The sequence below is a fragment of the Staurois parvus genome, unplaced genomic scaffold, assembly GCF_062004578.1.
Source record: "Staurois parvus isolate SC_StPar_1 unplaced genomic scaffold, SC_StPar_1.0 ptg000034l, whole genome shotgun sequence".
In the NCBI taxonomy this organism is placed as follows: Eukaryota; Metazoa; Chordata; class Amphibia; order Anura; family Ranidae; genus Staurois; species Staurois parvus.
Window position 1 is genome coordinate 4,278,724 of NW_028317830.1, and position 26,246 is coordinate 4,304,969.

The 26,246-nt window shown below is 43.5% G+C and overlaps 1 protein-coding gene across 2 annotated transcripts in view; it reads left to right on the forward strand.

The window, feature by feature from the left end:
- The window catches only part of LOC149470720 (uromodulin-like), a 68,694-nt gene that overhangs the window by 6,749 nt on the left and 35,699 nt on the right, over nt 1-26,246 (forward strand). For both annotated transcript variants that reach the window (XM_089661711.1, XM_089661706.1), the window contains 4 exons: nt 4,622-4,765; nt 9,032-9,297; nt 9,376-9,501; nt 25,177-25,354. In XM_089661711.1, coding sequence (XP_089517837.1) covers nt 4,622-4,765; nt 9,032-9,297; nt 9,376-9,501; nt 25,177-25,354 — 714 coding nt within the window. The remainder of the gene's footprint in view (nt 1-4,621; nt 4,766-9,031; nt 9,298-9,375; nt 9,502-25,176; nt 25,355-26,246) is intronic.

Below are 26,246 nucleotides of genomic sequence, written 5' to 3' on the forward strand. Positions count from 1 at the left end.
CCACGACTCATCTGCTGTCAAAAGGGTTCCCAGCTGACAGCAGAATATAAAACCAAAAGAATTTCCAGCTTTTAAAAATGTAAAAAAAAAAAAATTACATGGGGGTCCCCCCAATACTTAACAGGCCCTTTGGAGTGGATTAAGAGCAAGCCCTCCCTCCTGAATCATACCAGGCCACTATCAACATGGGGGGTGCTTTAGGGCAGGGGGGACTCTCCCCCAAAGCACCCTGTCCCCGTTTTGATGTGGACAAGGGCCTCTTCCCCACAGCCCTAGGAAGTGGTTGTGGGGGTCTATGGGTCGGGAACTTATTGAATTCTGGAAACCCCTTTTAAAAAATGACCCCCCAGCTCGTGGACCCCCCATGTGAATGAGCAGAGGTACATACTACTCCTATTCATTCACCAAAAAAAGTGTGAAAAGTAAATTAAAAAAGTAGTTTTTTACAAATCCTTTATTTATGATGTCATTTATGACATCATCGGGTGGCCCTGCCTCTTTGTTTATTTAGTTTGAGAGGCGGCTGAGCTATCATTCATCGAGAACTAAGCATCGGTGGGGGTTGGGTTTTTCTTTTTCAGTTTATATCGGTGGCCGGTGTTCATGATGATGCACTTTAGATGTACTTCGGGGGACTCTGGCTAATGCCGGTTTCTTCAATCAGTGCTAATTAAACCTATTCCTTGAATAACGCGTGACTAAACCACGGCTTGCTCAGCATCATTTATTTATTTATATTGTTTCGTGAATTGACTTTTAGAGTCAGTTTATGTGGTATTTACTGTACATTTTGTACTAGTGAAGTGACATTTTCAATATTGCATGAGATAACTGGAAAAAAATGTCATGTGATCCAAATATCTCATGTGATATTATTGGTTTGGAGGAGATGGGTGTAGACAGGGGCAGACTGGCAACTCATGGGGCCCCCAGGCAATAGGGGATCATAGGGCCCCTGTGTCCCTGTCCAAACTCAAAAAGCCTATGAAAAAGGTACCAGGGACATCTCATGGGGCCCCCTACTGACCCCGGGCCCTCGGGCATTGCCCGAGTTTCCAAATGGTCAGTCCACCCCTGGTATCCTCCACCATAGAGATCATCTAACGCCTGTACTGAGTCACCTTTTACTGCTCATTTGTGTCTCTTGTTCTTCAAGGGGGAATCCAGGGCTCAGTTACATTGTTACAGCTGTTGACCCCGATCTGTTCTAAACATTTGTGATTTACAAATCATTTTACTGACCCCGGGCCCTCAGGCAGTGCCCGAGTTTCCAAATGTTCAGTCCACCCCTGGGTGTATTTGGGTTAGAAAGATCAGCGTTTTTTTTCCTTGAAGTTCTTCATTGTGAATGACACAGATCTGCATCTCTGGACAACATGCTTGATGGTAGATTCAAAGCACTGTTTTTATGATTTAAAAATGACTTTTTTAAATGTACCTGTGTGCTTATTGACTATGGTAAATGTTTAATCAGTTGGGGTACAATGTACCTTCTACCTATTCACATAGGGCTGGATATTTGTGGTGCCCTTATCTTTAAGGGCGCTTCCAGATTCCATTAGGTCCCCCCACACCTCATGACCTGACCACTGTGTCAGACAAAAACATTTCTGCATATATGTCCAAACATGCTGTCATTGGTACAGAAGACAATGTCCACCTCATGCCCTTTTTTTTGTTAGCAAACCTTTGACTATTAGACTTAAAAATGGGGAAATTTGATCTTTTAGATTCAACCTTGAAGTGCACTCAGCCAACAGGGAAAACATTTTTGGCAGAAATTGTCAGATCTTATCAACATCTCTACCGATGAACTGTCTAAACAGTAAAAGAGAACATGTCACGGCCATCCTGACTAGACTCAAGGCTCCGACAACATACATTTATCACATTCAGCACCAAAATAGATGGAGAGATTTTGTTACCCTCACTAACACCCCCTTCCCTCTCTCTGACCACAACCTGATTACCTTCTCTATATCCTCGTCCTCCAACGCCTACCCCTCCAAATGTCACACTACTACCAGCCATAACCTCCGCAACCTTAACCCTGCCCCCATCAACTCTGCAGCTGATCAACTCCATGACCGCATCCTCCCCCTGTCCTGCCCCGACTTGACCATGACTGCCAACAACAACGCGCTGTCAACAGCCCTTGACTCGCTAGCGCCTTTAACCACACGCAACATCAGACCCCGACTGTTCCAGCCCTGGCAGACTGATCACACCAAAACCCTCAAACGACACAGTCATGCCCTGGAGCGACTATGGTGCAAAACAAAATCCCAACAAGCCTTCACCCGCTACAAATCTGCCTTCCACACCTACACCTCCTCCCTCCATACTGCCAAACAAGCCTACTTCCTGACCCTCATCAAGGCCCTCTCCTCCAATCCTCGCCGACTCTTCTCCACCTTCAACTCTCTACTCTCTCCACCCCCACCTCCACCCAGCACCTCACTCACCGCCCTTGAGATTGCCAATCACTTCAAAAACAAGATTGACACAATTCGCAAGGACATTGTCGCAACTCACACGCCCTCTCAACCCTTCCCCTCTCACACAGCTAACCCCTCATCCCCCCTCCCCCTCGACATAATCTGCAGGGACTTCGTCACTGCTCAAACTCCCTCCAGCCCCGTTCCCCCTCACTCAGCTACCCCCTCATCACCCCTCTCCCACGGCCCCACCACTGCTCTGACCTCCACTTCCACCCCACCCTACATTCCTCATACTGAAGCTCCCCCCACACTCCGCACCTTTGACCTTACTACCATCGAGGAAGTCTCCAAGATCCTCTCTGACGCCCGCCTCACCACCTGCCCCCTCGACCCTATCCCCTCACAACTCCTACGACCTCCCTCCCCCTCCATCCTACGCTCCCTCACCCACATCTTCAATCTCTCCCTCTCCTCAGGCACTTTCCCCTCCCCTCTGAAACATGCAGACATCACCCCCATACTTAAAAAGTCCTCCCTGGACCCCAATGACCCGAACAACCTCAGACCCATCTCCCTGCTCCCATTTACATCTAAACTCCTCGAGCGCCTCGTCTACACCCGCCTATGCTCTCACCTCAACAACAACAACGTCCTCGATCCCCTACAGTCCGGCTTCCGTCCCCTACACTCCACCGAACCTGCCTTACTCAAACTTTCCAACAACCTGCTAACCACCAAAGCTAATGGCCACTATTCAGCGCTCCTACTCCTTGACCTCTCTGCAGCCTTTGACACAGTCGACCACCCCCTCCTCCTCAAAAAACTACACTCCCTCGGCCTCAGAGATTCTGCTCTCTCCTGGCTCTCATCCTACCTGTCACAACGCTCTTTCAGCGTTACCTATAATGCTACCACCTCCCCCTCACTCCCCCTCTCTGTTGGGGTCCGTCAAGGCTCTGTCCTCGGGCCCCTTCTCTTCTCCATCTACACCTCCTCCCTTGGCCAACTCATACACTCTCACGGCTTCAACTACCACCTCTATGCCGATGACACACAAATCTATCTCTCAACCCCCCACTTCACCCCCTCGGTCTCCGCCCGAATCACACACCTACTGAGCGACATATCAGACTGGATGTCGCTCCACTTCCTTAAACTGAACCTCTCCAAAACCGAGTTTCTTCTCTTCCCCCCAGCCCGGATCCCACCCCCCATTAACTTTTCCATCACATCCAACAACGCCAATATCAAACCCGCCCTGCAGGCCAGAGTACTGGGTGTCATTCTGGACTCCAACATATCCTTCCAGCCCCAAGTCCAATCTTTAACAAACTCATCCAGACTCCACCTCCGCAACATCGCCAAAATCCGCACGTTCCTAACCCCAGAAACCACTAAACAGCTCATCCACTCCCTCATCATATCATGACTCGACTACTGCAACTCCTTCCTCACTGGCCTGCCTCACCGCTGGCTATCCCCGCTTCAGTCGATCCTGAATACGGCTGCCAGACTCATTCACCTTTCCAACCGCTCCGTCTCCGCCACCCCCCTCTGCCAATCCCTCCACTGGCTTCCGATTGCACAACGGATCAAATTCAAAATCCTAACACTGACGTACAAAGCCGTCCACCATACTGCCCCGAACTACATCACTGACCTAATATCCAAGTACCGCCCAGCACGCACACTCCGCTCCTCACAAGACCTCCTTCTCTCTAGTTCCCTGGTCTCCTCCTCCCATGCCCGCCTCCAGGACTTCTCAGGGTGTCACCCATCCTCTGGAACTCCCTGCCCCAATCCATCAGATTATCACCTACTCTCCTCTCCTTTAGGCGCACCCTGAAAACCCACCTCTTCAGGGAAGCCTACCCCACCCCCTGCTAACTTGACCGACCTCCTCCACTCTTCCTAACACTCCATCCCCCACAGCTATCTCCTCCTGTGCCACCATCCCCTCCCTCCTAGATTGTAAGCTCGAAAGAGCAGGGCCCTCGAACCCCTCATGTTTTGCATTGTATTGGTATTGTTCTGTCACATGTTCTGTCCCCCTTTGTAATGTACAGCGCTGAGCGAACTATTGGCGCTTTATAAATACTGTATAATAATAATAATGATCCTGAATGTGATTTATAAAATGTAAACAGAACATGGATTTATCTGATGGATTTGTGTTGCAGAGGGGACCTCCCTGACTGTACTGATGGATGCATATTTCATGTATTATGGTTATTCCTCCTACTTTGAGAAAGTTCTGAATTATTTATCATCGAGATTCCCCTGCGTCACACGGCAATATACTACAGTAACCCTGGACTATGCCGGTAAGTACAAACATCACTACTTTACTTGTTTTGTTGTAACATTTTAATTTCTAAGCAATGTTTCATTTTTGTAGAAATGATTTCAGTGGTATCTGTCTATGAGAACAGTCACACTGACCATTGAGGGGAATTTCACAAAGAGGTTGATTTACAAAAACTGGAGGGTGAAAAATCAGGTGCAACTCTGCATAGAAACCAATCAGTTTCCAGGTTTTTATTGTCAAAGCTTAATTGGACAAACTGAAGTGAGAAGCTGATTGGCTCCCATGCACAGCTGCACCAGATTTTGCACTCTCCAGTTTTAGTAAATCAACCCCAACGGGTCCATCTGCTCTTAGCCTGACATGGACTTCTTCACTCTCTGGCACGGCACTGATGCTCACCTCTTCCCCCTCCATCCCGGCACCAATATTCAGGTTTTTACTTTCTGTTTCTGAACCAACACTCACTTTTCTTCTCTCCCCCCTGAATTGCTGCACATTCTTCCCCCTATATACAATGATCGGTGGGATGTCTAAGTCCTTCTCTGCCTGATATCTCACTCAGCCTGATGGGCTCTCTGATGTCATAGCTGGGAGGGGTTATGAAGTGACATCACTTCCCATACTTATATGGAGGTATGGTGGATGAGTACAGAAGGACATAGATGTTCCACTGACCCACCAATGTAACAGATTTCTCAGGTCATTGCTGGGACCCTAAAAACTTCAAGACAAACTGTAACTTTAGAAATAATGAAACTCTTCCCTTCCATCTGATTTTCTGGAAACAGATTATAGACACACAGCCAACACACTGCCTGAGCCTTTCATTGGGGGAACTTAAAGAGATGGGGGGAGGGGGGGGGGGTACTAAGCAAACATTCAGGAGGACGTAAAGGTAAATGTTTTTTATACTTTAATGCATTCTCTGTATTACGGTGAAACACCTTTTATTAGTAACTCCCCCGCAGCCCCTCCTAAATAATCACCTGATCCCCATCTCCATCCAGCACTGTGCACATCTGCAGCCGCTCTTCTCTCCTCTCTCCTGTCTCACAGTATTGGCTGAGGGCAGAGAGTGGGGGGCAGGGCCAAGCCGGGCTGTGAGTCTGAATAGATGCAAATAGTCTGGCTTGGGATTGCGCATGCTCGGGTGTCCACTATAGGAAGTCGCTTCCTATGGGGCCACTCAGTGGGGGCAGGAGCCAGGAGTGCTGATGGGAGATCCCAGAAGAGGAGGTCAGGGTTGCTCTGTGTAATACCATTTCACAGAGCAGGTAAGTATAAGATGTTTATTATTTTAATAAAAAAGAAACTAAAGTTTTACAATCACTTTAACAGGTGAAACAAAAGACATTTTGGTCAGAAGTATATAATACATAGCACAATCTACAGAGTGCAGAGGTCAGGGGTATGTATTACGTAGCACATCCTACAGAGTGCAGAGGTCAGAGGTATGTAATGCACAGCACAGCCCACAGTGCAAAATATATCTCCTTTGGTTTATGGTGCTGTAGTTTCACACCCTTCATGAGCCTGTTGTGGAAGATCTGGTGATGCGGAGCGCTGTCTCTTTACCATTTGTTACACATGCTGGCTCTGCCGCTTTGAGCTTTTCTGCTGAACTGTTACCTATCTGGGGGGCTGTGAGAGGTAATTATTTGCATAAACACTGTGACCAGCCCCCCCCCCCCCACTTACAGGATTGTGTGCTCAGTATAGGACATTGGCTCCTCTGTATCCATGGCTTTTCTGCTACTACATTCCTAGCCCAAGTAGAGGCTTCCTGCATGAATCAATATCTGACCGATTTAATAGTCACAATGACTTACAGAATGTCCTTTACACCCGGGGATCCTGTTATGCATCTTGTTAACCCCTCGCCCTCCAGAGTATACCCCCCCCCCCTTCCTGACCAGGCCATTTTTTTCGATATGGCACTGCGTTACTTTAACTGACAATTGCACACTCATGCAACGCTGCACCCAAATGATATTTTCCGGCTTTTCATTCCCCCCAAATAGAGATTTCTTTTGGTGGTATTTGGTGGACTGTGCATTTTTTACTTTTTGCAATATAAATAAAAAAAGACAATTTTGAGAAAAAAACAATATTTTTGACTTTTTGCTATTAAACGTGCAGTAAAATAATTTAAAAAATCAAATTTCGTCATAAGTTTAGGCCAAAATGTATTCTGCTCCATGTCTTTGCTAAAAAAAATCCCAATATGTGGAAATTAATTGGTTTATGTGAAAGTTATAGCATTTACAAATGGAGGTATAAATACTGAAATTTATTTTTTCTTTGCTAGTAATAATAGTGGCGACGTATAGCGGGACTGCGGCGGGCATTCTGGCACTGCGGGGAACTGACTTGGCGTCACTGACATCCCCAGTGACACCAATGCAGTGATCAGTGCTAATAAAAAGCACTGACACTGTACTAATGGCCCTGGGCAGGAAGGGGTTAACATCTGGGGCGATCAAAGGGTTAACTGTGTTCTGTGTGTGTTTTACAGCAAGCACGTTTCTATGCAGAGCCATACAAAGCAGTATGAAGGAGTTGACAGGGGAGAGATCTGTATTGTTTACAAACAGGTCTTTCCCCCGTCTGTGAGATATGGAGATCACTGGGTGCTGGTGAGTACTCACCGGCCAAGACATGGTGATTGACAACCGAACCCGCGAATTGCGGCACGGGCAGGGTGCTCACGCGCCTCGCACATATACATGATTTTGTGCACCCCTGCCGCCCTGTAGCAGTATTTCTGTTATAGGGTTGAGGGGAAGCAGTTAAGCTTGAGTGAGCTGTGTTGTATTTTGGTTGCCCGGAGTTATTACAGCATTGTGATTGTTCACCTCTGGCTCATTTAGCTGATTACGGGTCACCATGACCCTACAGTCTCACTGATAGGACACCCTTAGGTGGAGGATACATACAGTCTGTATAGCAGAATTTAGTGCTTTGATATATTATAATGTGGGCTGTATGAATGTACGTGTGACATCTATTTACTACTATGGCAATGTTGTCTTGTTTTTTATGGTGGTGGAAGATTATTATTTTTTTACAGTTTTTTTGTAAAGATTTTGGTAAAGATGTTTTCTAATTGTCTATTATTATTGAGTATCATTGATGAACCTGTCAATTTATGCCTCGGAGGCTGAGTTATACGGCCCTTTTGGTGGGTTGTTCTGTATCTGCCTCTTTTTTCTTTATGCTGTACCTTGGCCATAGAGCCCCACTGTATATATTTTTACTTCAGTGAGTGGGCAGTTGACCGAGGGTGCACATTATGTATCCAGTTTATGGAGTTCCCCTCTTTTTTAACTTCGTTTTTTTTGGATTTAGCAAAACTTGTAATGAGCAGCACAGCCTATAGGGTGCAGTGATCAGGACTATGTAACATACAGCATGGAGTGCAGCAGTCACGAGTACAACATAAAGCACAGCATACAGAGTACAGCAGTCACGAGTACAACATAAAGCACAGCATACAGAGTACAGCAGTCACGAGTACAACATAAAGCACAGCATACAGAGTACAGCAGTCACGAGTACAACATAAAGCACGGCATGCAGAGTACATCAGTCACGAGTACAACATAAAGCACGGCATACAGAGTACAGCAGTCACGAGTACAACATAAAGCACGGCATACAGAGTACAGCAGTCATGAGTACAACATAAAGCACAGCATACAGAGTACAGCAGTCACGAGTACAACATAAAGCACGGCATACAGAGTACAGCAGTCACGAGTACAACATAAAGCACAGCATACAGAGTACAGCAGTCATGAGCACAACATAAAGCACGGCATACAGAGTACAGCAGTCATGAGTACAACATAAAGCACAGCATACAGAGTACAGCAGTCATGAGTACAACATAAAGCACGGCATACAGAGTACAGCAGTCACGAGTACAACATAAAGCACGGCATACAGAGTACAGCAGTAAAGCGCAGGGTGTGAACTGCTGGCTAAGAGTATGATATGTACAACATCCGCTCCTTTTTTGGGCGAATCAGATCACTCGGTGATATTTGCCAGTAACGGAGAAGTGATCTAGCCTGAAAATAGATATAATTGGTAGCTCTGTACATTTTTGTTTTTTTCAGAGCAGATCTGATTTTAACTGACATTACTAAGCTGAGGATATCAAAACTTTGATGGGCGGTTTTGTTCTCTTACTATTTCTTATGCTACCATTAGTCTTTATAACTTTATTTTGAGCATTACATTTCTACTTTTCAATAAAATATTCTTTTTTTTCTTTCAGAAACCAATGAAACTATCACTGATGACAAGAGTGTTTTTTTACAAAGCATAACAGGAAACTATTGGAATGACCCGTCTGCTTATGATAATTACTATAACCATCTAATAAACTTCAATCAGTCCCTCCTCTATGGGCTGAAGAGAGCTCTGGAGGTTTCCCCCACCGAGTCCATCATTTGGGTTTTTACAGCTGGCTCCATGACAGATTACAATGACACTCGGCTCCTGTCTGAGGTTCATACATTGCTGGAGGAAAAGAAGTCCCAAGTAAGAGTCTTCCATGTAAAGTCATACATCGTCTACGTATCTCTGATCCATAGCTAAACATTTTATTTCTCTGTACAGGTTTATTTTCTTTGGTTCCCATGGTGGTATTATGCATGGAGTGGTTCCCAGGTTGATGTATTTCGTGACATTTCATCTCGTAGTTATGGAGAATGGATTAATATGGGTTTTACTGATTATTATAAGGTAAGAATCATATTAGAATCATAGGAAAGATACAGTAGAGAAGGCAAGCACCGGTACATTTTGGTGGTGGACACTTTATGTATGAGATTCAATTCCAAATATAATGTATACTGTACATCTGTAGATTACAATGATCTCAACTGTCATAGGTTCAGTTCAGCAGGGATTTGGTGAACTTTAAAGACGTTTACATGCTGAACCTGAACCCCTTCGAAATTAATGGAAGCAGAATCTGCCAAAATAAAAATGACCATTTTATGGACTAATAGGCAATAATAGCATTGGGGTAGCACTGCCATTGGGAACACGTGCCAATGTAAAAAAAAAATATTTTAAAAAATTAATTTGGTGAGCAGCAGTGATTTTTTAAATGCTTGAATTTAAACTGTAAAAATTATTTTAATAACGTGCCCCAGGGTGTCCTAATCCTGCCTGTAAGGGGACATCTCTGTGATGTATAGAAAGCACTGCAGCAGTACTGACATTTACAAAGGAAAAAGGTTTCAAAATTGTTGGAAAATTACATAATTTATAGCTATTTTGTTTAGAAAAGCACACAGACCCCTCCGAGGTTCTCCTATGCATTTTGGGGGTCCTTAGGAGAGTTTGTGTACTTTTTTTAACTGTCATTTTACTGTCATTTGTGCTGTAGTACATCCTTCAGGAAGAATGAAAAAAATACCATAGAGACCCCAAAATACGTATCAGACCCTTTGAGGGAGCACCTCACACAAAAAAAAAAAAAAAAAGTGTGTAGTCACCCAAGAAATTCATACCACATCCAAAGGTGTTTTAGGCAATGACATTGATGAAATATGGAGACATCTATTTCTATGAGGAAAACGTTTCTTTTTTTTTTTTTTATATTATAAATATTTATTGATTTTCAGTTCAAATACAAATCACTTTGACATTTCTATTAAAATGATATTCAAAACAGTATCTTCCAATTTGCATATTTTATTTATATCACTCCCCTCTACCCTCCCTCCTACCCTTCTCCCCCCCCCCCCTCAATCTCCCACTCCCCTTCTACCCCTCCCTCACTTTCCCACTCTACATTTTCTCCGTTCTCCTTTACACCATACATTTCTATTATTTCTAAATCAAATTCCAGGGGTATTATATCTTCATATCTTTCACTTTTTCTCTATACTCTTCCCATCCTTTCCATTTTATATTATACAGCTCCATCTTATCTATGTGCATGTAATACAATTTTTCTGTCCCACAGATCTGGTTCATTCTGCCCATCCAATCCTCTTCAGTTGGCATCTTAGTTTTTTTCCAAACCCTAGGTATCAAGCTCTTTGCTGCGGTCAAATAATGCCATATCCCCGAGCTCTTATATAATTTCACTGGGAGTTCTGAGATATGGAGAAGACATAATTCTGGGTCTAATCTTATGTTAATTTTAGTGATTTTCCTTATTAAATAAACTATTTTCCGCCAAAACACCTGTATTTCTGAACACTCCCACCATATATGATACCACGAGCCCACCTCTCCACATCCTCTCCAACATAACCGTGAAATTTCCCCATTTAGTTTGTGCTCTACATTAGGTGTAATGTGCCATCTCATCAAACACTTATAATTTATTTCAACTTCCCTCATACTAATATTTTCGTGAATTAATCTAAGCATCTTCCTCTGCTCCTCCTCCTCTATTTCTCTTCCCATGTCTCTTTCCCATTTCTCTATGTGTATTAGTTTTGTGTCGGTGTCTAATTCCATAAATATCTTGTGTATTTTTGCAATTCCGTGTCTCCCATTTCCCCGTGTCTCCAATATTCTCTCAAATGGATTCCACTCTTTTCTAGTTCTTATAGGCTTTGGGAGACTCTCAAAAAAGTGTTTCAATTGATAATATCGTAGTCTATCCATCTTATTGAAAACTTCTCCCTTTTTTCCCTCCATCTCCTTATTAGATCCAAATTCCTCCCCTACCATTATGTCTCTCACTTGCGCCTCTTATTTTATAATTAGAGATGAGCGAATCGAACCAGGCGAACCGGAATTCGATACGAATTTCAGGAAAAATTCGATTCGCGTCGAATCCGAATATTTGCCTACTTCGGGTGCGCGAATCGGATTTTTCCCGATCAGCCGGCAAAAGTGTCCCTGCAGAGAGCTCCGCTATTTCTGACAGTTCTCTGACAGAAGGAACACATGTACAGCGGTTGAAACATTGTATCTATTAGTTTCCATTTAGGATACAGATGTTTCAACCGCTGTACATGTGAAGAAGCTGTCAGAGAACTGTCAGAAATAGAGGAACTCTGCACATACACTTTTTGCCGGTTTGGAATTCTTATTTTCATCCTACTTCTTCTTCTTCTTCTACTTCTTCATCCTCATCCTCATCCTCAGAAGAAGAAGAAGAGGATGAGGATGAGGAAGAAGAAGAAGAAGTAGGATGAAAATAAGAATAATTCCAAGCCGGCAAAAAGTGTATGTGCAGAGTTCCTCTATTCTGCAGATACACTTAGAGGAGCTCTGCAGATACACTTAGAGGAGCTCTGCACATACACTTTTTGCCGGCTTGGAATTAATCTTATTTTCATCCTACTTCTTCTTCTTCTTCTTCATCCTCATCCTCATCCTCAGAAGAAGAAGAAGAGGATGAGGATGAAGAAGAAGAAGAAGAAGTAGGATGAAAATAAGAATAATTCCAAGCCGGCAAAAAGTGTATGTGCAGAGTTCCTCATCCTCATGGAAACAAATAGATACAATGTTTCAACCGCTGTATGGAGTGAATGTCCCAGAACTGTCAGAAATAGACTATTTCTGACAGTTCTGGGACATTCCCTCCATACAGCGGTTGAAACCGCTGTATGGAGTGAATGTCCCACAACTGTCAGAAATAGACTATTTATGACAGTTCTGGGACATTCCCTCCATACAGCGGTTGAAACCGCTGTATGGAGGGAATGTCCCACAACTGTCAGAAATAGACTATTTCTGACAGTTCTGGGACATTCACTCCATACATGTCCCAGAACTGTCAGAAATAGACTATTTCTGACAGTTCTGGGACATTCCCTCCATACAGCGGTTGAAACCGCTGTATGGAGTGAATGTCCCACAACTGTCAGAAATAGACTATTTATGACAGTTCTGGGACATTCCCTCCATACAGCGGTTGAAACCGCTGTATGGAGGGAATGTCCCACAACTGTCAGAAATAGACTATTTCTGACAGTTCTGGGACATTCACTCCATACATGTCCCAGAACTGTCAGAAATAGACTATTTCTGACAGTTCTGGGACATTCCCTCCATACAGCGGTTGAAACCGCTGTATGGAGTGAATGTCACAGAACTGTCAGAAATAGACAGAAACTGTCACAGAACTGTCCTTCTTCTCATCCTTCTCCTTCTTCTCATCCTTCTTCTCATCCTTCTTCTCATCCTCTCCTTCTTCTCATCCTTCTCCTTCTTCTCATCCTTCTCCTTCTTCTCATCCTTCTCCTTCTCCTCCTTCTCCTTCTCCTTCTTCTCATCCTTCTTCTCATCCTTCTCCTTCTTCTCATCCTTCTCCTTCTCCTTCTTCTCATCCTTCTCCTTCTCCTTCTTCTCATCCTTCTCCTTCTCCTTCTTCTCATCCTTCTCCTTCTCCTCCTTCTCCTTCTCCTTCTTCTCATCCTTCTCCTTCTTCTCATCCTTCTCCTTCTTCTCATCCTTCTCCTTCTCCTTCCTCATCTCCAAGGGCATTTAAATTAAAGGTACAGTGTTCTGCACTAATTTAAAGGCTCTCTGAAGCCTAGAAACCCTTTTTATAAGTTAACTTCGTAGCGAATTAATTCGCATCGAATCGAATTTCTTCCTGGAATTCGCCGAATCAGCCGAATCGAAATTTTGAAAAATTCGCTCATCTCTATTTATAATCCATTTCCCTGCGATGCTTTCCTTTCCAGGGATAACATATTTTGTGTTCCTTAGTGGGATTAATTGTGAATTAAAAACCCATCCCTTTTGTCTGTGTAACAATTCCCACTCTCTTAAAACATTAAAAGTATACGTGCTTGTGCTGTCCTCTAATCCCCTATATTGTGCAGGTACCCAAACAATCCTACTCAAATTTGTTCCACTCAGTGCATTTTCAATTTTGACCCAGCTTCTCTCAGGATTGTGAGTCCAATCAAAAATTCTCGCAATAATCACCGCTTTATAATATCTCTTAAGGTCTGGTACCCCCAATCCCCCTTTCTTTACTTCTAATCAGCATTTCATAGCGAATTCTAGGCTTTTTATTTCTCCATATGTATTTCATTATCATTTTTTTAAGTTCTTTAAAATATGCCTCTGGAAGTTTGATTGGAATCATTTAAAATTTATATAATACTTTGGGCACAATTATCATCTTTATCAGGTTTATGCGACCTATCCACGATGGGTTTCCAGTTCCCACTCTCTTTAACTCCTCCTTAATCTCATTTAATAATGAAATATAGTTAGCTTTATAGAGGTTCTTAATTGAGGCTGATAGTTTTATTCCCAGGTATTTTAATTCTTTATCTCTCCAAACAAAAGGGAATTCATCTTATATTTTTTCTTTTTCACAATTTTTAAGGTTTATATTTAAGATTTCGGTCTTTGTCGGGTTAATTTTTAAATTTGATAGTTCCCCATATTCTTTCAATATTTTCATTAAATTTGGAAGTGACGTTCTGGGATTCCCAACATAAAACATCAAATCATCCACATAAGCCGCTACCTTATGTTCTCTGTCACCTATCCTTATTCCTTTTATATCTATGTTCTTCCTAATCGTGGACAATAAAGGCTCCAATGATAAAACATATAACAGTGGGGATAATGGACATCCCTGTCTTGTACCATTTGACATCTTGAAGTGCTCCGATCTTCCTCCACTTACCATTTTGGCGGCATTAGCCCTCCTATATAACTCTCCAATCCACTTTCTCATTCTTTCTCCCATCCCTAACACTTCCAAGGTGTCCATCATAAAACCCCAACTCACTCTATCAAATGCTTTCTCAGCATCAATCGCCATCAGTATCATTGGAGTTTTCCTTTTTTTACCTTCCTGTATAAGCAACAATGATCTCAAACCGTTATCTCTACCCTCTCTCCCTGGGACAAACCCCACCTGATCTCCATGTATCCACTCTGGCATCAGATCTTTCAATCTATTTGCCAAAACCTTTGCATATAGTTTAGTGTCTACATTCAACAGCACTATTGGTCTATAACTCGCACATTGCGAGGGGTCTTTATCTTCCTTCTGGATTAAAACTATATTAGCCTGTAAGGATTCTCCCCTCATCTCCATCCCATTTCCCAGAGCGTTCATATACATCTTCAACTTGGGTATTAAAAGCTCTTTATATTTTTATAATATTTAACCGTATACCCATCCGGGCCTGGACTTTCCCCCCCGCCATGCTTTTTAACGCTATTTTTATTTCCTCTAAAGTAATTTCAACTTCTAGAGAGTTCAATTGTATTTTACTTAATTTCGGTAGGCCTGCCTCCTCTAGATATGTCCTTCTTTTTTCTCTATTTACTGTTTCCATTTTATTTAATTTATCTTGAGGTGTGATATTGTATAACTCATTATAATAATCTTTAAATATTCTAGTAATGTCCTTAGTTGAGTGTACAAATTCCCCCTTGGGTTTTCTTATTTTCTCTATATAGTTCCTATTTTTCTTCTTTCTCAAAGTTCTCATTAAATACTTTCCCGGCATGTCTCCCCATTTATACCTTTCACTTATTATTTTGTTAAGGACTCTTCTTTTTTCCTCCTCCATTACATTCTCTAGTTCTCCTTTCTTCTTTATTATTTTTTGCATTATCTCCTTAGATCTTTCTCTTTTATGAGCCTGTTCAAGATCATATATTTCATTTAACAATCTATTAATCTTTTCTCTCCTTTCTTTTTTCTTTTTTGCCCCTATTGCTATGAGTAGACCTCCAATGTAGGCTTTGTGGGCTTCCCATGCTGTTGCAACCGACACATCCTCTGTTTCATTCTTTTCAAAAAACCATTTAATTTCCTTCTCGATTCTTTGACCAATCTCTTCATCCATGAGGAGTGCCTCATTCATCCGCCAAACATAACCCTTTCTCTCCTCTCTACTCCATCTTAACTTCATTGCAACAGGGGCATGATCTGACAGAGTACTCCCTTCAACCTTTACTTCTACCACCAACTCCATAAATCGATGTTCTATTAATATGTAATCCAGTCTAGAGTAAGTCTCATGTACATGTGAAAAAAAAGTATAATCCCTATCCTTCATATTCCTAATTCTCCATATATCCACCAATTGACACTCATGCATCAGTTTCTTTAATAGTCTTAAGGACCTGCTCTCCTCCCTCCTCACACAGGAAGTAGTATCCATCCGCGGGTCCATACAGATATTAAAGTCTCCAGCTATTATCATACACCCCCTTTTAAAGTCCATCAGTCTCCTCAACACTTCTCTTAAAAATATCTCCGGCTTCTTATTTGGACAATATATGTTGGCCATTGTACACTCAATTCCCTGTAGTTTTCCTCTCAAAAATAAAAACCTTCCCTCCGGATCCGTTATTCTCTCCTCCACCTCGAACCTTATATTCTTTGCAAAACCTATAGCAACCCCTTTTGCTCTTTTGATTGGTGAGTCCGCATAATACCATGTTGGGAAATGTCTAGTCTTCAATCTAACCTTTGACTCCATTTCTAAGTGTGTTTCTTGCAAAAATACCACCGAAGATGTTCTGTATTGTAGTTCTTTAAATAACCTAAATCTCTTCCCTGGACAAGATAACCCCTTTACGTTATAGGTTATAACTTGAATTTCTTCCATCTTACTCTACTCCTCTTAACTCCTTCTTCCTCCTTCACTTCCTCTTTCTTATTCCTGTAGAGCAGTGGTCGGCAAGCCGCGGCTCGCGAGCCACATGCGGCTCTTTACCCAGTCTAATGCGGCTCTTCTGTGTGCCGGGCGCCTGCTCCCCTCCCTCCTCTCGGTCGGCCGCTCCCCTGCCTCCTCTCGGTTGGCAGCCCCAAAAGTCCGCGCGGACCTTTTAATCCGGCCTGCGCATGTGGCTGTCAGGATGTGTGTAGGCGGGGCAGCGTGCCGAACGTGAGGGGAGGGGAGCTAGGCTCCTCTCACAGTCCGCCCTGAAGACCCGAACGGCACGGGAAGACAGCGAGAGGAACGCAAAAGGTAAGTGAATTGACACGGGGGACTTGGCTTACTAGAAGGGGGGGGGGGGGGGAATAGTACTGTGGGGGATGAAATACTATATGAGGGATGAAATACTATATGGGGGGATGAAATACTATATGAGGGATGAAATACTATATGAGGGATGAATTACTATATGAGGGATGAATTACTATATGAGGGATGAAATACTATATGGGGGGATGAAATACTATATGGGGGGATGAAATACTATATGAGGGATGAATTACTATATGAGGGATGAAATACTATATGGGGGGATGAAATACTATATGAGGGATGAAATACTATATGGGGGATGAATTACTATATGAGGGATGAATTACTTTATGAGGGATGAAATACTATATGGGGGGATGAAATACTATATGAGGGATGAAATACTATATGAGGGATGAAATACTATATGGGGGGATGAAATACTATATGAGGGATGAATTACTATATGAGGGATGAAATACTATATGGGGGGATGAAATACTATATGAGGGATGAAATACTATATGGGGGGATGAAATACTATATGAGGGATGAAATACTATATGGGGGGATGAAATACTATATGAGGGATGAAATACTATATGAGGGATGAATTACTATATGGGGGATGAAATACTATATGAGGGATGAAATACTATATGAGGGATGAAATACTATATGGGGGATGAAATACTATATGGGGGATGAAATACTATACGGGGGATGAAATACTATACGAGGGATGAAATACTATACGGGGGATGAATTGCTATGGGGGATGAATTACTATATGGGGGATGAATTACTATGGGGGATGAATTACTATATGGGGGATGAATTACTATGGGGGATGAATTACTATGGGGGATGAATTACACTATGGGGGATGAATTACACTACGGGGGATGAATTACTATATGGGGGATGAATTACTATGGGGGATGAATTACTATATGGGAGATGTATTTTCAGTTTTAAAAATGTGGCTCTCAAAATAAATTTCAATCATGGTTTTGGCGAGATTTGGCTCAGTTGAAAAAAAAGGTTGCCCACCACTGCTGTAGAGTGTTATTATCCCACTACTCTTTTTCCTAACCTTGTCCCTCCCCCCCTCTCCCAGCGCTCCCCTCAATCCCTCTCTTGCCCCCCCCCTTCTACCCCATCTCTCCCCTCCCTCCTCCCCCTCACCACCCCTCCCTTCCCTCTCCCCTCTTTTTAGGCCTTCAATTTGCCTAACCATCATTTGTGGAGATAAAGTCCACCTTTGATTTAATCCGTAGGGCTACACTCCTCCCATGGACGACTTCCCCTCTATCCAGACCCCCCGTTGACCCCCATTCTACATACACATTTCGGTAAAGGAAATAGGCCGGGAGGGTGAGGGAAGAAGAGGAAAAGGAAAGAGAGAGGAGAGGGGAAAAAAAGGGCCCTCTCCCTTTCCCAACTCCTCCTCCTACTACCTCCCTCCCCCCACAAACTGCCAGTCCTCTTTTCTTTTAAATCTGATTTCCCCAAGTTCTTCTTCCCAACCAATGATTTCTGTTCTTTGCAATTCGAGTCTATCACAAAAAATTCTCAAATCCTCTGGGAACCTCAAATAAGCTGTAATTCCATTCTTCCATCCTATTAGGCACTCCAGTATCCCCCATCTGTATTGCACATTCTGTTTTTTCATCTGTTCTAACAAAGGCCTCAGAGCTCTCCTCCTCCGCAAAGTCTCCAGTGATAAATCCGCATATATCTGGATATCCATTTCTCCATACTTAATTACTGGTTTTCCCTTAATTTTCCTCCAGATTCTTTCTTTATCCTGAAGTTCATAAAATTTAACCAGTATATCTCTCGGCCTTTCCTTCCCAAGATTCCCATGGAGTTTCCCTTTTCTAGAAATTCCTTCTGTTTTAGTCCTTTCTATATCAGAGTTTTCCATTATAGAGTTTAATATTTTGCAAACCACCTCATACAATATTTCTCCTTTTGGGCTTTCTGTACCCCTTTTCCTGATGTTTCTCCTTCTTTCTCTGTTCTCTTGTATCTCCGCCTTATACAACAGTTTTTCCTGAACTTTCTCCATATATAATTATCTTCTTTTCTAATTCGGAAATAACTTGGGTCTGATTTTTAACTTTCTGCTCCGTTTCTTCCACTCTTATCAGTAGCTGTCCCAAATCATTCCGAATATTTACCATTTCTTGTTTTATTGTTCTCTCCAATTCTTTAAACATTTCTGCCATCTCTTTTTTGTTTGGTATTTGTAGATCTTTTTCCAACTCTATATTTTCTGATATTTGTTGACTGCTGATATCCAGATCCAATAACTGTCTAGGACTATTTTGCAGACTAAGGTCTATTTCTCTCACAATTTTTTTAATTGTGCCAGTTTGGTTCCCTTTAGGCCCACTTCCTTTTACACTTTTATTTTTCATTTCTTCTATGTCTTTTATTTTCCTCTAAAAACTTGTGATTAGGAAGAGACAATTATTAATATACAAGTCCCTGCCTTTCCTTTAACTTTTTCCTTCACCATTCTTCTTCTCCTTATTTGTATTCTCTGGGGGTCCCCCCTTTTCTCTCACTCTCTGCATTCCCCACAAATTCAATACAGGATTTATATATGAAGCCACAGCCAGACTCACTCACCCTCCTTGTACTTCTCTTCTTGTGAGACGGCTCCAGGCTCCTTCTTTCAATCCATCTGGCAGGTCAGCTCTTCTCCATCCCCTCTCAGGGGGACCCCCCGAAGCCTTCCTCCGCTCTCTCTTTCCTCGGGCCACACTGTCCTTCTTTCCTCCGCAGCACCTCAGCAGGACTCTGGGGTAGCTGGCTGGCAAGCAGGTCAGCGTCTCTCCCTCTCTCTGTCGGACGCCGGCCAGCTTCCTCGCCTCCCAGGGATGCACCGCGGCCGACCACGTGTTCAGGCCGCGCCTCCTCATCTCCCGGCAACCAGGCACGCTGTCACCGCAGGGCTGCTCACTCACTGCTCTCCTCCTCCCGGATTCCCCTTCCCGCGGGCCACCGCTCTTCCAAGGGTGCCCGCCTGGCAGAGGTAAGACTCAGTCCGCTGGGGTTCCCCACATCAAAGGGGATTTGGGGTTGAGGGGGGGGGGTCGGACAGAGGAGACTCGTGCGAGAGCTCCTACATCGAGCTCTCCTCCGACGCCATAGTCAGGCTCCGCCCACCCGTTCATGGTCAGCCTGGTATAAACCCCTCAGGAAAGCGTTTCTCACTACAATCTCTGGATCCTAGTGTAGTACTATGAATGTCATTGGTGAAATACGCACAAAGCTCAGGCTATTGTTTGCTCTCACTGACACTATGCTGACAAGTCTGGGTCCATTGCTAGGAAATGTGTCCTTTCTTGGCCAATAGTTTACATGTCACATATACCACAACAGCATGTATTTTATTTTGTATTAGAGGACAGTGAAACTAGTCACTGTCTAATTTACCAACAGGCATTTTAAAGTGGTTGTAAACCCTCCCATATACCCAGTGAAGTGACTGGCCTCAGGTGATACACAGAGATTAAATAAATTCTACTACATACTTTGGACCTGATTATCTGCAGTCTACTCTTCTCTGTATCGGTTCAAAGTGCTGAATTTTACAGATTGTCTGAGAGTTCAGAAAACAGGGGGTGGAGAGCTGAAATCACACACTGCAGAGCTCAGTGAGGAAAGCTCTGAGAGCTGATTGGTGAGAAGAGACACACACCCCTCCACACAGAACACAGGAACAGAGCTGAGGGTGTCAATCTGTCAGAGCTCCCTCACCTGTCATCATTTTTCTCCTGTTGTTAGGAAAACTTGTCAGAAGTTTTCTGATAGCAGAGGAACAAAGCAGCAGACAGAAATGACACTCGGTGCTCCTAATTGAGACAAGTACACACTATAGAGGGATATGCTTTGTTCATATTTCATGTCTGAGGTTCTTTCACAGAACAGGCAATCACCTGAGTGACCAGACACGGAGTAATTGTAACTTGTAAAATAGGTGTAAAGGGGTAAGCTTGCAAATTTAATCAAAGGTTAAGTGCCAGATCCAAACCCAACTGAAGCCAATAGGAGTCAACAATACTGGTCGTTTTCAAACTAATAGGCAAGAAATGCCTAATAAAATTGCATGTGTGTGTGTGTGTGTGTGTGTGTGTCGGGGGGGGGGGGTCATGGCCTTTTGGAACATGTATCAAAGTAAAAAGGGATTCTACAAAATTGAATCTGGTGGATAGCAGCAATTTTAATGTTGCCTTAGGGATAACATTAAAAATGCTAAATTCCTCTAAATATCATGCCTGGTGGGTGTCCTTAGCCTGCCTGTGAGGTGATATTTATGTATTATGTATACAACCTTCTGTAGCAAAATTGACATTTACAAAAAAAAGCCATTAAATTGCCCCTAAATGACTGCTTCTGACTACTTTATTTGCAAAAATGTGGCCCGGGATTCCCTTCATCTATCAAAGGGTCTGGATCAGACTGCGGGGATGATCCTCTCTTTTTGTTTTTATTTTACTTATACTGTATTCCCCCTTAAAAACCCTGCCAGGCCTGGTATGAATTTTGGGAGGGGGACTCACCACAGTTTTTTCACTCTATCCCCTCCCCTTTGTTCACATGATGTCAGCCGGGAATCCCAAGCTGACAGATGAATGGACCAGGTGGAAATACATCACTGGTTGTGCAGAGGTATTACTAAATGTACTGCTTTTCTCTGCATCCGGAGGTTCAACATGGCCCAACATTCATTTCACTCAGCTGTTTGCTGAACCTTCCGAACAGCCAGAATTCAGTGTGAATCGGAGTTTAGACTGAACCAGAAGCTCATCCCAAGTTGGAAACAATAATGCAAACCAGAGTCAGGATGCAAAGCGCATGAATACACTTCAGACTAATACAAAACATATTAACTGTATACCTACAGGGCACTGTCACCCCCTTCCTGCCTCCCGGGCACAGTCACCCCCTTCCTGCCTCCCGGGTACTGTCACCCCCTTCCTGCCTCCCGGGCACAGTCACCCCCTTCCTGCCTCCCGGGTACTGTCACCCCCTTCCTGCCTCCCAGGCACTGTCACCCCCTTCCTGCCTCCCGGGCACTGTCACCCCCTTCCTGCCTCCCGGGCACTGTCACCCCCTTACTGTCTCCCAGGCACTGTCACCCCCTTCCTGCCTCCCGGGTACTGTCACCCCCTCCCTGCCTCCCGGGCACTATCACCCCCTTCCTGTCCAGGCCAATTTTCAGCTTTCAGCACTGTCAAACCTTGATTGACAATTCTGCGGTCATGCAACGCTGTACACATATGATATTTTTATTATTTTTCACACAAATACTATAGAGTGTTCTTTTTGGTGGTATTTAATCACCACTGGGTGTATTATTTTTTGCTGAAAAAAGACCAAATGTTGGTTTTTCTTTTTTTTTATTATAACATTTTGCTAACAGGTAATATTCCTCCTTCACTGATAGGTACTGATAGGCACTGATAGGCAGCACTGATGGGCACTGAGGAGGAGGCACTGATAGGTAGCACTTATGGGCACTGATAGGCTGCACTGATGAGGCAGCACTGGTGGGCATTGTTGAGAAGGTGCTGATGAGGCTGCACTGATATGTGGCACTGATTGCACTGATATGTGGCAAAGATGGACACTAATAGGTGGCACTGATGGGCACTAATAGGCAGCACTGGAGTGCACTGATAGGCTGCACTGACTGGTGGCACTGACTGATGGCACCAATAGGTGACATTGACTGGCAGCAATGACTGGCAGCACTGACAGGCACAGATTGGCAGCACTGACAGGCACAGATTGGCAGCACTGCTGGGTGCTGATGGAAACTTTTGGGGTTGCACTAATAACCAGTGCCCTGATTATCAGTGTAGATTAACCCTTTTACAGTTGCTGGGTATCGGCAGTACTTTCCTCACGCTGTAACAGTGTAAGGAAAGAACTGCCAATAATCTGCAAGTGCATGTACATGGTGATCAGCTTTGATTGGACACAGCTGATCACATAGTAAAAGGCTGCTGTAATTGGTCCTTCACCATGTCACATAATCAGCTGTGTCCAGAGAGCACTGGGTTTGCACCGCTGGATGTGTGCGGGTGGGGGGAGGCGTGTTCTGTGAGGATGTCATATGATGGCGCCCTCCCAGAACTGGACGACCATGCTGTAGCCATAATTCAGCTATAGTGCAGTCAAGAAGTGGTTAAAAAAGCTACACATACATGGATTCTTCACAGAAATGTCTCTGCGGCTCAATCAAGGTAATATGTGGCTGCATAGATCAGTAACAAAGGGCCACCCCACTGGAACTTGAGTGCATTGGTAGCAATGGGGGAAGGGCTGCCCATGATAGCTGAGTTTTCTAAAGAAGCTGTGAGCTATGAGACTTCTCCCCTGCCGCCCTCACACCCATTCTGAGGGCCTTTTACCCGGCTGCAGATCACTTGCTTAGCTACTACTGCCCCATCATGTGTGGCCTCTCTGAGCTGCCAATGGAGAACATCAGAGAAACGTATTATTATTGGGCTTGTCCAGGAACCCAGAGAGTTGTGGGAAATAGAAGTAAAAGGGCCGGTGTCTGCATCTGGTTATGGAGAGAAACAGTGACCTAAATATGAGGAATTGTAGATGAAAATACTGACTGGAATTCTGATAAATGTGCAATAGAAGACAATAGCCCTGCATGAGGGGACCCCTGAAAATCTGTATTTATTTTGATTTTCAAAACACTGAATTTTACAAAGTAAAAGGTGCCAACAAATGTAACACCGGCCATATAATAAATTCAACAGATCTTACAGAAGCCGGCATTTAGAGGGAGTGACCCTGATGTTTTTCTCTCAAACAATAAGAGACAAGGCTGGAGAACTGATACACTATATTCCCTAAAGTATTGGGCCAGCCCTCCAAATCATGTGATTCAGGTGTTCCAATCCCCTCCATATCATGTGATTCAGGTGTTCCAATCCCCTCCATGGACACAGGTGTATACAATCAAGCCCCTAGGCATGCAGACGGCTTCTACAGACATTGGTGAAATAATGGGTTGCTCTCAGGAGCTCAGTGAATTAAAGTGTGGTCCCGAGATAGGCTGCATTAAGTCCATCCGTGACATTGCCTTACTACTAAATATTCCACGCTCAACTGTTAGTGGGATTATAACAAAGTGGAAGCAACTGGGAACAACAGCCACTCAGCCACCGAGTGGTAGGCCACGTCACATGACAGGGCGGGGTCAGCGCATGCTGAAGCGCACAGTGTGCAGAAGTCGCCAACTGTCCGCAGAGTCAATAGCTAAAGACCTCCAAACTTGGTGTGGCCTTCAGATTAGCACAACAACAGTGCGTAGAGAGCTTCATGGAATGGGTTTCCATGGCCGAGCAGCTGCATCCAAGCCTTCCATCACCGAGTGCAATGCAAAGCGTCAGATGTCATGTTGTAAAGCACGCCGCCACTGGACTCTAGAGCAGTGGAGACATGCTCTCTGGAGTGACCAATCACACTTCTCTGTCTGGCAATCTGATGGATGTGTCTGGGTTTGGTGGTTGACAGGAGAATGGTACTTACCTGACTGCATTATGCCAAGTGTAATTTTTGTTGGAGGGGGATTATGGTGTGGGGTTGTTTTTCAGCTGTTGGGCTTGGTCCCTTTTAGTTCCAGTGAAGGGAACTCTTAAGGTGCCAGCATAGCAAGAGATTTTGGAAAATTTCATGCTCCCAACTTTGTGGGAAGACTTTGGGCATGACCCCTTCCTGTTCCAACATGACTGCGTACCAGTGTGTCCTGACCTCAACCCGATAGAACACCTTTAGAATGAATTTGAGCTGAGACTGCGAGCCAGACCTTCTTGTCCAACATTAGTGCCTGAGCTCACAAATGCACTTCTGGAAGAATGGTCAAACATTCCCATAGACACCCTCCTAAACCTTGTTGATGGCCTTTCCAGAAGAGATGAAGCTGTTATAGCTACAAAGGGCGGGGCCAACTCAATATTGAACCCTACGGACTAAGACTGGGATGACATTAAAGTTCATGTTCTTGGAAAGGCAGGCGACCCAATATAGTGTATGTTCTTATCTATATGATCTCAGTCCCTCAAAGTTCTGTGGGAGTCTCATAGTGCTGCATTGTGTGATTTAGAGATTGTCCATGTCACACAACATCCAGATTGTGGGGACGCCCAACCCAGGACTCTTTGGTGGTTCCCAGGTCAGTATATGGACCAATAAGGCTGGGCCTAACCAAGAGCCATTTCAATAATGACCATTGGACAAATTCTTGTACGACAAATCACCAATTATCATAGCTCAATGGTATCATTAGCCCTTGATGCACAAAGGTAGACTTCCAAATCTGGGTGTATATGGGAAATAAATGGAGGTTTCAACTGTAGCAAAGGGTTTTTGTCCATAAATGTATTCCTTGGTACGTTTTTTGTGTTTTTTTAAATATGTTTTCTTTCTCTCTTATTTTTGACAGTTGTTTCGCTCATTGGAATTATTGTTGTCTAAACCTCTAAATTCATCTGTGCACATCCTGAACGTCAACAAAAATGTCACTAAGAAATATACTGACACGTTTGATGTTACAACTTCCTTAACACATTTAATGATCATAGGAAAAGAAACATTCACTCTTAGTTTCACTGATCCGAATGGTACGTTCATGTCTGTAAGAATGTCTGAATGTATATATTGCATCATTTAACTGATGTCCACCATTTCTACAAAAAAATTATAGTCAATCCTTACTGCCAAAATTCAGACAAAGTGTCCTGGGAGTCATCGGGTTTCATATTGTTTAAAAAGTCCAACCCAAACTTAGTATAAGGGAATTCTCTTCTTCTTGGATCACCAGAACCTGAGATGGGAGTAGAGTTAATGCATTAGTGACCCTAAATCCAGTTCATCCTAATGGCGTTTGTTGCTTTTAACAGCGATTTTAACAGCGATTGGATTTTAGCCAAAAGGACAGTCAGAGTCTAGGATTACACCTAGTACCCTGGTGTAAGGGATGGGACTGATAGTTAATAGACAACTAGAGGTGGGGGAGAGATTAAGTGGTGTGACATCCGTAAGTTAGTAATGCGAGAGGAGACTGAAGGAGTGTGGCGAGGAATAGAGAGATAGATTTGGATGTCATAAGGTTGCAGAATGCCCATCCTAGGGTCAAAAAAAACTAATTTAGCACATGTGGAGAATGTGTAGAGACTGTCTCCATACAGAATGTTGGGGTCACACTCAATGCTCATCAGGGTTTTCAAGAGATACCCACATTGTGCTAGGCTGAAATCAGATCCAGTGAACAATGGTGAAGGGGATGAGGCCCCAAAAATATAACTAAATTTTGTTCAGCAGACGTGCCCATTAAATAAAAGGATGTTTCTAAATCGATTCTTCAGGAACATCAGTATCTATTGATCATATGAACAGGTTGAAACACACCGTTAATGTTGTTTGAATATTACACTTACAAATGTTTGATAACAAAATGCATTTATTAGACTTGCTTTCAATGTATAAATGTATTTAAGTTGTATCTATTTATAT